This window comes from Bombus pyrosoma, linkage group LG6 (genome assembly GCF_014825855.1).
Source record: "Bombus pyrosoma isolate SC7728 linkage group LG6, ASM1482585v1, whole genome shotgun sequence".
Taxonomy (NCBI): Eukaryota; Metazoa; Arthropoda; class Insecta; order Hymenoptera; family Apidae; genus Bombus; species Bombus pyrosoma.
In genome coordinates this window covers 2,243,292-2,255,690 of record NC_057775.1, presented here as the reverse complement: position 1 = coordinate 2,255,690, position 12,399 = coordinate 2,243,292, and the positions used below count along the sequence as shown (strand labels likewise).

Genomic DNA, 12,399 nt, shown 5'->3' with positions numbered 1-12,399 from the left:
TCGGAATTCTCAGTACTTTTAATTGTTCACGTAGAAAAGTAATTATTCGCCATATTTGTCGCTTCACAGGTTTGTATTCCAGTTTTCTGCTTTTGGGATACACGTATTTGCTATGGTGCGTCTTTTTGCTATGGTGTTAACTTCTATGTTGTGCGGATTTCTGTATACTTCTTCGATTTTTTTAATTATTGTATTTATTTATTATTGTCTCCGCTCTGATACTGATTTCTCTGTTCTTGTAGACTTCAAAAATTGTATCTTTCGCGTTTATACGTCATATGTGTTTTCTTTTATTAATCATAATATCCTATACAATCATACTTGATATTTTCAAGATTTGATATTTGATATTTGATATTTTCAAATTCCCTAACACTTAAACAGGTTTAGTATTTAGTTTTTCAATATCTTCCTTTTTGTACTGTTCTATTTCTGCTTTAGTTTCTTTATTCTTATATTCTTAAGAAATTTCTTTTACATTTATAATATATATTATCTTTCTGTTTCTGTTCTATTCTCGCAGCTATTGTGCTTTCTACGTTATTTACGTTTAACGTATTGTTATTTCTACTAATATTCTATTCGAAACATAATACAGATTGCAGGCTTTTAAATTTTCCAATATCTAAAACAGGTTGCTCAATGCTATCGTTTGAAGTTGGATAATAGATAGCAGAGTGTAATAGCATGGAGCTTATCTAGTACTTAAAAAAGAAATGCCAATTGCCATTTTTCTCTATTCACGACTCTGTAAAATATCGATCTACGTATAGCAAGCACATAACGCACGATCATATCTTTAGAAAAGATCGTAGATCGTGGTCTCGAGTCATTGTGACTAACACGACACTGCTCCCTGTCTGTTACGTAATATTCATAAGAGTAAGACGACTTAAGAACAAATAGAAAGTTGACTATCGGCAAAGGTTTTATCATACTTTATTATCATTCTCAGTTGTAAAACCAATAAGTGATGGCAAAGAGGACTGTTTAGTACGACGGTAATCATTTTAAGTACTTAGCCTATCGAACGAATTATTTGCCGTATCGAATAGTTTGTACAGTACCATTAAAAAAGTTTCGACCATATTTACCGCCCTACAGTATGTTCCATTGAATGCAAATGGAATTTCCGGTTATTATACATATATGGTAATCAGACTGCTCAAAACATGGTAATTCTTTTTTACCGTTCAACCATTAAAGTTTTCGCTGCACGTGATATACGAGTTTATTAAATTCACAGTGGAATTTCAATATACGAATATACGTACATTTTCAGCCATGGTAGAAAGTTTGGTTTTGCTTAATTTCAATTACTTTACGATGTTAAACGCGTTTCAACTCCCTGTAAAATATACACGGGTTTTAATTACGACAGAAGTCAGCAACTCTTTTTCCCTCGAGAAAGTTCCCGAGTTAAGAGCAGCGTTATCATCGACAAATTAGTTGCTTATACACGTTACTTTATTGCTGCGGATACAATGACCGTTGGTTTAAAACGCTAATGTGAAACCGATTAAAAATCCTGGCCCATGGTATATTTGTTTCGTAGTTCAAAAGAAACGTGGATTTGTTGAAGAGTTTCTTTATATTAATAAAAATATTTGTATAGTTACATACATGTATGGTATATTCTATAGAATATAAAAACATATAAAAAAATATTAAAAGAGGAAAACATTACTCATATTTTTGTGAATTATTTGTTTTGTATTTTTTATTATTGCATGTTATTATTATTATATTGTATTATATTTATTGTATTATATACTTCGTATTTTTTGCACAAAAAATTATAATACTTACATTTGAATTAAAGGACAACATATGTTACGCATTAAGTGCGTATAATATGTATTTAAGCGAATAGATCATTATTTTAGCGATAGATGATCGATTTTTAATTCAACGTCTATGTCCAAAGGTCGTTTTTCCTGTTTCAAAGATTTTTAATTTTCATTCATAAATTAATATTTAGAGAATATGTCGACATAGAAACATCGACTAGTCCACGTGAACAAATACGTATACATAAATAAGGAAATACGATGATTTAAACAAAATCTTTTTAAGCATGTACGAGGAATGCAAGTAGAAGATGTTATTACACAGTACTTTGTTATTATAATCGTTTCTCCTTGTTTAAAATGCCAAAGCATTTGCAACAGCATCACTTCACTACCAAGATTAATGATATGCGCATTTACGCTCTTGCAAGAATGCAATCTACAGCACAATAAAATTTTCCTCGTGAGGTTTCACTTTCGGTGAAAATAAATCTTCTAGAACTGAATTAATCTTCGCTTCAAAACACACCTTCGTAATTCACTGTAAGCTTGTTTTTCTTTACGTACTATTAGCCATATTGCTTTATAAAAAAAATTGTCCGATACCTTGTCTACTTGGAAAAGAAAAATTTATATTACCTATGGAAATCAAAATTTTTAATATACAAGATGGCATCCTTAATAAAATCATTGAATAGAATGTGGGAAGCTGTAAATTTGTATCTTTATTGTATAATACCTCTATACATACGTGTGTTTATCTTTATACATATGTATATTGACCTATAGCAATATTAATGATACATCCTGCATCTCATTTATTACGAAAAACTTTACATGTACTTTCTTTTTTTATTCTAAATTTTCCATTAACTAACTTCGTTAAACATTCATTAACTATACGTAACGAAAATTGTCCATTTTTCCAATATCAGCAACGTAAAAGGTATTCACAAAACTCAATTTCAATTCAAAATCGACTACGAATCAGGTATATCTGGCTAAAATATTAATTTTAGAAGTTAAATAAACGAAAAAAGCGAAATGAATAAGAGGACTATAAAATCAGCCATAAAATCGGATCGAAACTATCGGCTTATACCTTATCATATTAGTTTAGCTCAACCTCTTACCATACACATCACATATGTTATCACGTATCATTGCATTAAAAAATTGTTCTTATAATAAAATCTAGTTTCGATAAAACTAACAACGAGTTACCTCGTGATCTAATCTCTATCGTATTAATGCTAACTTTCGTTGATCGATCGACAGAAAGATCGTTCTTTTGTTAACGCTAGCCGCACCATACATTTCCCCTTCCACTTCGAAACGACCCTATTGAAGTTTCGCGATTTTTACGATGCAGCGATCGAAAGTTTTCGTTTTGACGCGCGACGTGGGCGTTAATTCGATGCGATTCAACTTTCCTTCCGGGATCGTCGCCTGTCCTATTCACGTTAAAACGCCACCTCCTGCTCGTCTTTGTCGCAGGTTTAATCGCAGGCATGCGTAAACCCATCATATAGGTTAGTCGTTGTTTCGTCTCGATGTTTCTCCTTTCTTCCTCCCTCCTTTTTTCTCTCTTTGTCTTTTCGTCCGCCTTTTTTTTCTCCGTGGTTCTTCTTTCGTTTACGGGCACATTGCGCAGCGGGTGCGGCGAAAATTATGTAACCGCGCGCGGATTTCTTCATCGCCGCTCGCGACTCGTGGTAATTACATTTCTACCGTGAGAGATATCAGTTTCTGGCCAGCGAGCAAATTGTTACTGCCTGCCTGGCCCCTCGTTAGCGCAATATTCTAACGGCGATGTTGCATCGGCTCGTGAATAGAATACTATTTTGCTCGCGATATCTACGATAGATGTTTGGCGCAGAAACAACCCTTTCGAGACATTTTTCAACTTTGCTACGATCTTAGAATTTTTATAATTTGATCTTCGTAAGCATTAGTTTTAGATTAGAGGTAAGAATATGATAAGTGCAATAATGTGTTGTAAAAACTGAAAGTTCGTCCAAAGCCGAGATGCACGGACTAAAATAAATAATAAATAATAATAATTTGATCTTGCTCTTATTTACGGAAAGATTTAATTTAATATTTGAATTTAATATTTAATAAGAAAACGTTTTCAAACGTTGATATTTTAGAGAAACATCCGCGAACAATTATGAAAGAAATTTATAAACGATTGTATCGAAGTACTTCATTCGGTTAAATCGAAAATTGACAAAAATATCTGTAACCCCGTACCAGAAAATGATTTGTTGCAAACACATTTCCTATTATTCGATTACTTTGTTATGTAAATTCCATGTGTATCATTATGTTGTTCAGCTAAAATTGCACCATATAAGTCTCATTATACAAACTAAAAACTGACTTCATCTTTATGTGTATCATTCTTGGTAAATCTGTCGGCAATTTATATAATGGAGTCTATAATTTCAGTGTAAAACCGTTCTCCGTTATTAACCGAAATAAGTGCTCCATGCGAGTTTGAAATATAAACGTGTCATTTATATGAGACTTGTATGCAAAAATAATTCACAGGTAGATTACTCTTGAGATGTCAGTAATCTTATAAATAGTTTTTCCCATTTCTTCGTTTAATTTTTATTCTCTCACTTACGCGGAAATTATGCATAGAACAGTTTTCTTTAAAACAGAGAAATATATTTTATATTTGTTGAATATATTTCGCATACCTTTTGACGTAATACTTGAAATTTGGAATTGCATATACAACATTTTTCTTCTCTCATTCTATTATTTTATACATTAACTTTTACTCGACATAATTAGCGTCAGGATATTCACGATAAAGTAGCCACTTGATTAATGTTGCTAGCAAATTCGTCGAATCGTTCATTTAAACAGACTTCTCATTTCGTGTTTCAGCGATGTGACGCAGCCCATCAGGAATATTTTCACGCAAAATGATTCGTGCCCTTGTCCTTCTCTGCATGGCCGTTCTACCTCTTGTACGATGCCACAAGGTAAGATCGCGTCAAGTACCATCGGGATCGGCAAGGACGATGTTATTCCGTACAGACGCTTCCTTAAAACAAAGAACACGTGTAACGTGGTCGTGGTCGGTGGCGTTGACTCGAAATGACAAGATGTTCGCGGAATCAGACGACGTTAATTGTTGATTCTCTGCTGATTACGAAGCAAATTCACACTGCGTAAACACTGACTTCCGTTGGTAACGTTAGTCGCCTCGTCGATCAGAAAAAGTAACTAATCGTGGTCGTACGTTTGTTCATATTTATTTTTACGATGTTATTATCATAGGAATTAAGAGTTCAATTTAACACGAGTCACAATGTGGACGATGAACATTTTTTTCTGAAATGTTTAAGTATAAACTCGCCTACGCGGTTATTGCCAGCGACAACGTGAGGAGAGACAGAGATTTATTAGTTAGATTTTGTTAAATAACGACGTGTCTTTCAGAAAGAAGAAAACGCTTGGAACTTGACTTTCGTCGCAGAGATTTTCACTTCAAGTTTCTCTGATCTGGTATTTGTTACGATACTAACTATATTTAGGGTAATTTGAAGAGTTGTACAGATGTCGCAAATTGATGGGCTTGGTTAAGAGATTAGATATGCGTGTGTGAGTCTGGTATGGCCAATTCTGAGGCTGTGTAATACAATTTGCTATTTACGACCGATCTTCCTGGTAATTAGGTGCTTGATAAAGAACTCTTCGTTGATTTCGAGTGTATATGAGGCTGTATAGTTTTTCGAAAAGGTCGTAGATTTTTTTAAAAGATTTAAGAGATCATTTGGAAGGACTTTTTCAAACTTATGTGTGAGGTAAGATAGACGCAGCCTTTGTCAAAATCACATTCTTTCACAATATTATCAATAAATCTTAAGATTTAAATTTGATACGAATAATTGAACCGATAATAGAGTAAAAATCCCTAAGACAATTTGCGTCACAAATTACATACAGGATGCCCTTCGTACAGTGCAATTAGACGCCTCTACTCTGGCATTTTTTATTATATCATTATCAAAAAATCAGTTTAAAAGACATTACTGTGTCAACGAAATCAATTAATTTCTTCCAGTCTGAGCAGTATTTAACAATTGAACATTTATCTGAAAGAAGCAGTTTCATAGCATCATTAAAGACAAAGAACATGAATCATAGGTGTTTCTGAAGTCGTATGATTTCGTCAAACGCCGATGTAATATTTTACATTTACATCCAGACGATGGTAAAACACTTACGCAAACAGACTGAATTTTTCAGTGAAATAGGCCGTGAAATCTTTCATTTCTCAAGGATTAATTCGCGAGTGATTGGGAATTCAATTTTCCTTTCATCGAATGATAATGTCTATCGGATGATACGAAAATGTTAAACAATTAAAAATGTTAAAAACGTTAAATAATTAGACCGACGAGAATAATTAGACAAACCGAAAGCAAATATCTCTTTTTTCGGTTTTATACAGTGGGAGATTAAAAGCGAGTCAATTATAGTAAACGAACGCGAGCAGCAGGATAATAAGGACAATGGCCACGATGAACGTCATCAGGAAAGTAACGTGGGAAGAGAAAGGAATAAATTGTACGTTGAACTCTGTAATCTAACGCGATGCGTTTTCAATATCGTTCGAGCGCATCGTATCGTTTCAGATAATTCTTCTGAACCACCGCTCAACAAACGATTAACTTTTGCGCCTCAAGGTCAAAAATGAAATTATGCGGCAATCGTTTTAATATGCTGAAAATTCGTGCAGTAAAAATAATTTGTTTGTATCATTAAATAAAAGCCGACCGTGTTTGCGTGCAAAGAATAAATTAATCTCCGTATGGCTATATGGCGTGAAGAAAACGGAACTATGATTTATCGTAATTCGAAAATTGTATTACAAGCCCGCTTTTCATTAGCAAACCGACTGAATATTTCATTTTCAATGTAGCCAGCAGCGAGACTGATAATAACATACGGGTTTATATAAATCTCTTCGTTAAAAATAACATATTGTTATCAGACTGCGATTCCATGCATTTGCGAGAAATTTCGAAATAGAAAAGTATCCCGAATCTGCATATAAATAATGCAGGAGAGAAAGCAAAATATTCGTTATAATATCTAACAGATGAAACGATTTTCGATTTATTATATATATATATATTTCATAAATATTATATATATATACATAATATATACGTATTCCATTTCTTGAATTATACATGTATATCTATACAAACATGAATTTGCATAAACGTCTGCAGCCTAGTCTAGTAATTATGACTCCGAAAAGTCTAGTAACTGTAACTCCAGAGGTAATCAGTGTTAGAAGCCATAGCAATCACACTGGTGATGATAACATATCTAATATTCTGGGAAGAGCACAATCATTTGTTTACATCGTGTTCTATAAATTTAAAATTGTCTCTAGTTAATTCTGCAATCTGTGAAACACGTGCTTATCTTATACGACACCAGTCTGGGATCTTCGTTATCAAGTTCCACGAGTTGGGGAAAATCCAAGTGATATTTCTGCGCGTTTTGAATTATCTTTATACTGTAGCTTTATATCATACTGTATGTATCTAACATCTTTTTATCATCTTTCGCAAATCGTGGACTTGTGTGTTATGTATCAAGCAAGGGACGCTTTATTTATTAAAGTATTAGCTGTCGTGTTTACTACGTTTGTCCTACTGTGATTGTTTTTATCATGAACCACCTGTTTCAGAAGACTCCTAATCAGTGTGTTATTACATAATTTCCCGACGAAAAAGTTAAGATATGTCAAGATAAGTTGTTAAGATATCAGAGCATTTGTCATAAATGTTCCATTTTCTTCGTGAGCTTCAATACGGATAAAGAAGTCTCTGATCTCTTTGGGACAAAGAGCAGAAAAATTCTTTGTACTTCGAAAGACTTTGTACTTCTTCATCGAAGAGCTATTCAACAAAAATCTCTGTAATCACTGTAAATCTCGATCCCATACAGCAAGTGATACTAAAAAAGTTAAAATTAGTCACGCTAAATTTATACATACTATGTACATCCACACTTAATTTTTAAATATAACCCATCAACCTGTGATATTTATAATTACTAAATTACCAATTAAATATTTAAACATTCGTCATGGATGAGATTTCAATTTTTTTTTTTTAATTAATTATCTGTACTTATTATTTTACTATGGTATCGTTGTACTCTTTTTGTTAAGAATGCCGTACACGCGATCAGAATCGCTTTTGCATCCGACAATTTAAATTTCTGAGCCGACCACTCCTTTCAAAATCACGTTTTGCAATAAAATAAGAAAAATCGAGCGTCAAAGGTTGTTTATCTGGTAATCGACCATGGCAAATGCAAGCTGCTTCATGGCTCGACAATCGTGTGTTTGCCATTCAAGAGGGAAATCGTGCTCCGGCTTCGTAGTACGCATACAATTAGGAGAACGACACGGTGATACGGATCTTTTTCGAGTAAATCCGGTTCTTTAACTGCGCCGCGGTTGCGTTGCTCGGTTTTCCGATCAAACGGTCTGTCGCGTCATTAAAATCATGGGAATTTGTAGCGAGACAAATTAAACGCCACCATTTGGGAAACGCATGGGGAATTAACTTTCGACCACATTCGATTTTCCGCGAATCGAGAAAAGAAACGTCGAATTGTCCAAATTTGATGATATTGAAATATTAAAATATGGAGTAGGTGTTTCTGCAAATACTAATTGATTAAATACTAGTTACTTTTTATTTAATTAATTGTAATTAATGTTTAAGATAAACCTGAAACGAGAAATCATGCATAGCAATAAGATTTTTTTGATATTTTATTCAAATTGAAGACATTTCTCAATATTAAAAAGATACGATTGGCTCGAAAATGATCGGAAGAACGTAGCAGAATTAATTAATCTTTGATTGATATTATCAGGTCATAAATAGTCCACAACAGTTTGGATGAAGTGAAATTAACGTTTTAATGTTTGTGTATTTCATTTCAGTTCGTATTCTGCAAATTACTATTCGTTTCTGAAATTAATATATGTGGTATCTTCAATGGAATATATCGTTATTATATCCTAGTATTTGTAATTTATTTACGATGAATGGATTATACAAATATAGACAGAAAAACGACGGTAGTTTAATATGAACTAATCGCAATAACACGCTACAATCTAGACAACTCTCGACACAACGGATCCAACGTTCTCTCTCACGCGGACCACACTCTCTCGACAACGCTAACAGCACTATATCCACAACGCAACTCGCACTCTCTGACTTCTCGATTCAGTCTTCGACTTCTCAACTCAAACTCCCCTGCTCTCGCATGTCTTTTGTAAGACCGTAGACATACACGACGCACGTGTTCTGCGACCGCTCGTGGCCAAAGCCACGTAGACCTTTTCTATGAAACTATTCATTTGAAGGACCGATGACACGTTGATGGGCCCATCGGCGCCTCGGCTCTCGGGACATTGTTTATGGTTTAAAAACGCCTCGGCTCTCGCGACATTGTATGTGGTTTACCCGCTAACTCCTAGGCCTTATGTCCGCGATACTACATATATATACTTTATTTATGTTTTACGATGAAATGATATTTGTTCTTTTTTTCTCTTTCTTTTAAAATTCCTTACAAGTAATTCTATCGTATATTAAAAATTATAAGTAAGTTTAACGACTTCGTTTAATGGCGTGAAAACAACTTATTAAATAATATAACTCGAAATCTAATTTAAGTTAGTCGTTTATAATTTAACGATACCAGCTAAAGGTTAATACTGTTAATTCCGAGAATGGGATCCTCATTAACTTCAAAGACACACGTGCACACAGAATACCTATTACTAATTGATTTACTCTACGATACCACTTTGTAATTCCGTGATGGCGATGCGGAGACCATTCTCTTCCAGGAAAGCTGCAATTAGAGTAAACAGTAATGGCACAATTTGTGCATTCAGACCGGTAAACAGCGCAAATAGGACATTGCACGCGATCGAATTTCCTAACATAATGAGTGAAAGTAATCGACCTTAGCAACAGTCAGGCAGCGCGATAGTTAATTGCAACTCGATTTCTGTGACACGTTATATACGTGGTTAGGTGTTCTTAAATGGTAGAAGCAGACCTTGGGCCGCGATTGGAAAATCTTTGAAATGCACACGCATCGATTACCTGCGGGACCGTGGCAACCGTGCTTCAACTATTCACAGTGCATGTGTCCCGACGACTGTTGATCATTGTCCTCGCAACAGCAGCCAATTAGCCATGCACTTGGCGGCGACAAAGCAACTCGTAATGAAACTGTTCTACCACGATTTGCTAATACGTGCAATTGCCGCAATTGAGTGAAAAAATGGGGCGTTGCCTGAGTGTTTTATGGAAATAGCTTTATAAGGAACGATGACGCGATGAAGGTGCCATTACATCCATGTTTTGCGAAAATGTTTTTTGTTCTCGCGGAGGAAAGTGGATAGACCTAATTATTGTGATGGGTATTTCGCAAATTCCGGGATTTAACGTTTTGCAGATTGGTAGATTAAGGGTTGGAAAGATTCAAAATTTGAAAATTGGAAAATTCGTACATTTGGGGAGTCTCGAAATTTCGAGATCGATGGATTTGAAGATTTAGAAATGCAGGAGTGGGACGCTCCAAAATTTGGAGGTTTGAAAAAGATTAAAAGATTGGAAATTCGAGGAAAATTTGTCGCAGAGAAATGATTACTAATGCTCTTAAAAAATATGTTGAATAATTTTATCAAAAATATTATAATCTGCTTAAAAACATGTGGCATAGATCAAGAGAAATAGTTTGTCGTAATTAAATATAAAAAGTCATTACGGTAATTGACGTAGGAGTCCACATACTTTGAAACACGCTGTAATAAAAAATCGAAAGTAACGGACTTGTTTCGTCGTGTTATTATTACGCGCTATAGTTCCCATGATACTACCACGATTACCTTTTCCTCGATATTTCAACACCACGTACTTGGCCGGGAACAATAGTACTCGGCGAGAAACTATCCCAATAATGCGAAGAAAGCGAAATTAATAGCATCAAACTGACGTTCATCGTGCCTGTTCAAAATTTGGAAAATTACATAATGACTGGCAATAAGAAAATTACCTTGACCAAAACTATAAATTGCAGAATGATACTTCCGTGTTCGAAATGTCTTTCTGGAAAATAACTTTCTGCTAACCAAATGATTACACGCAACTCGCTATCTCGTCTATATTTTATAAATTTAGTAATATCTATACTGGTATATATACTTGTTATTTAAATGTAACATAAGTGAAAAGGGAAATATAGTGTTAAAACTAAAAAGAAAAATTTTTTTAATAATTAAAAAATGTATGATATGTTGTAAGAAAGCTAAGAATATTTCCATTATAACGAGGTATATTAAAAAATAAGCAAATAAAAAATTGTCATTTATTTGAAATGATTCTTTCCTTCTAAATGAGCAAACATAATGGCGATTTTTTTAAATTGTTCACCTGCAAGAGAAAAAGATAGAAACGTGACACATTGTTTTTCTCCTGTTATCTTCGTATTAAAAAGAAATCCTAATTCTAATCTTTGAATCTTAAACAATTAAAATACCTGAAGCAGTTGCATCGATCCCTTCATTAACCTTTCGTCACGCGAATATCAACGTTCTTTCCTTGCATGCACGAAAGCATTTCATCACGAAGAAGTATAAAGTACGGAGCGTAAGGCACGTACTTACGATGAATTTCTTGTCTGTTGCAGATCCACGAACACATGACAAGGGAGGAGATGTTATCGGTGTTTCACACGGGACACGAGTCTGGTAATCACGGTGAAAAAAATTTAATAACTAGCGGTAGATAGTTGTCTTTTCATTCAATCTGAACTCGATTCACTGCACGCCGATGGCCTTGCCACAAAACGGAATTCGTTGAATTAAATTCTCTTGCTATTGTACTCTGTCATTAGTTTCTTAATGGTGAAAATTGCGGTACGGTATCGTTACTATTCCGACAGAGATTGCACTAGTTTACTGTTGATTGGATAAAACACAGTTTCAAATATACATACAATGAAATAAATATTTAGTTCGTTAGCACACTGCCGACCATAAATATTAAGACACGTATTGATATTTTTATAGAAATTGAATACCTTTCACTGCTTTTATTTTCTACTTATTTTATTATAAATCTATTATTTCATTTGCATTATACGTATATGCTTTGTAACGTAAAATACAAATAAAGTAAAGTTTTTTTTAGAATTTCCTAATGAACATAGCCAGGTCTAATACTTTTAACCGGTAGTATAGTTACATCTGTTAACTACAGAACGTTGCTACAGGTATTACATTATATATTTCGAGGAATAATGATTCAAAGTTACATATTATGATACCTTCGCGGACTTCGATCTACAAACCTGAATATTCATGATTTTGAACCACTTTTAGTGTATCAAAGTATACCAAGTACATTATATCGTAACAAGAATGATTTGCACTGTGCACCGCCAATTTCGAGTTATAAATTTTAATATCCATATCAATAGCATCCACGATCTTGAATTATATTTAACGAGGATAACAAGCTTG

At 34.0% G+C, this 12,399-nt stretch overlaps 1 protein-coding gene across 8 annotated transcripts in view; it reads left to right on the top strand.

Moving 5' to 3' along the window:
* LOC122568539 (venom metalloproteinase 3) overlaps window positions 1-12,399 on the top strand; it is an 82,214-nt gene that overhangs the window by 50,748 nt on the left and 19,067 nt on the right. For 5 of the 8 annotated variants that reach the window (XM_043728403.1, XM_043728402.1, XM_043728400.1 and 2 more), the window contains exons 3-4: window positions 4,695-4,792; window positions 11,565-11,634. In XM_043728403.1, the coding sequence (XP_043584338.1) occupies window positions 4,733-4,792; window positions 11,565-11,634 (130 nt within the window). In that variant the 5' untranslated portion in view covers window positions 4,695-4,732. Of the gene's footprint in view, window positions 1-4,694; window positions 4,793-11,564; window positions 11,635-12,399 lie in introns of those variants that run through there. The other 3 variants (XM_043728397.1, XM_043728405.1, XM_043728404.1) reach the window with 3 other exon arrangements.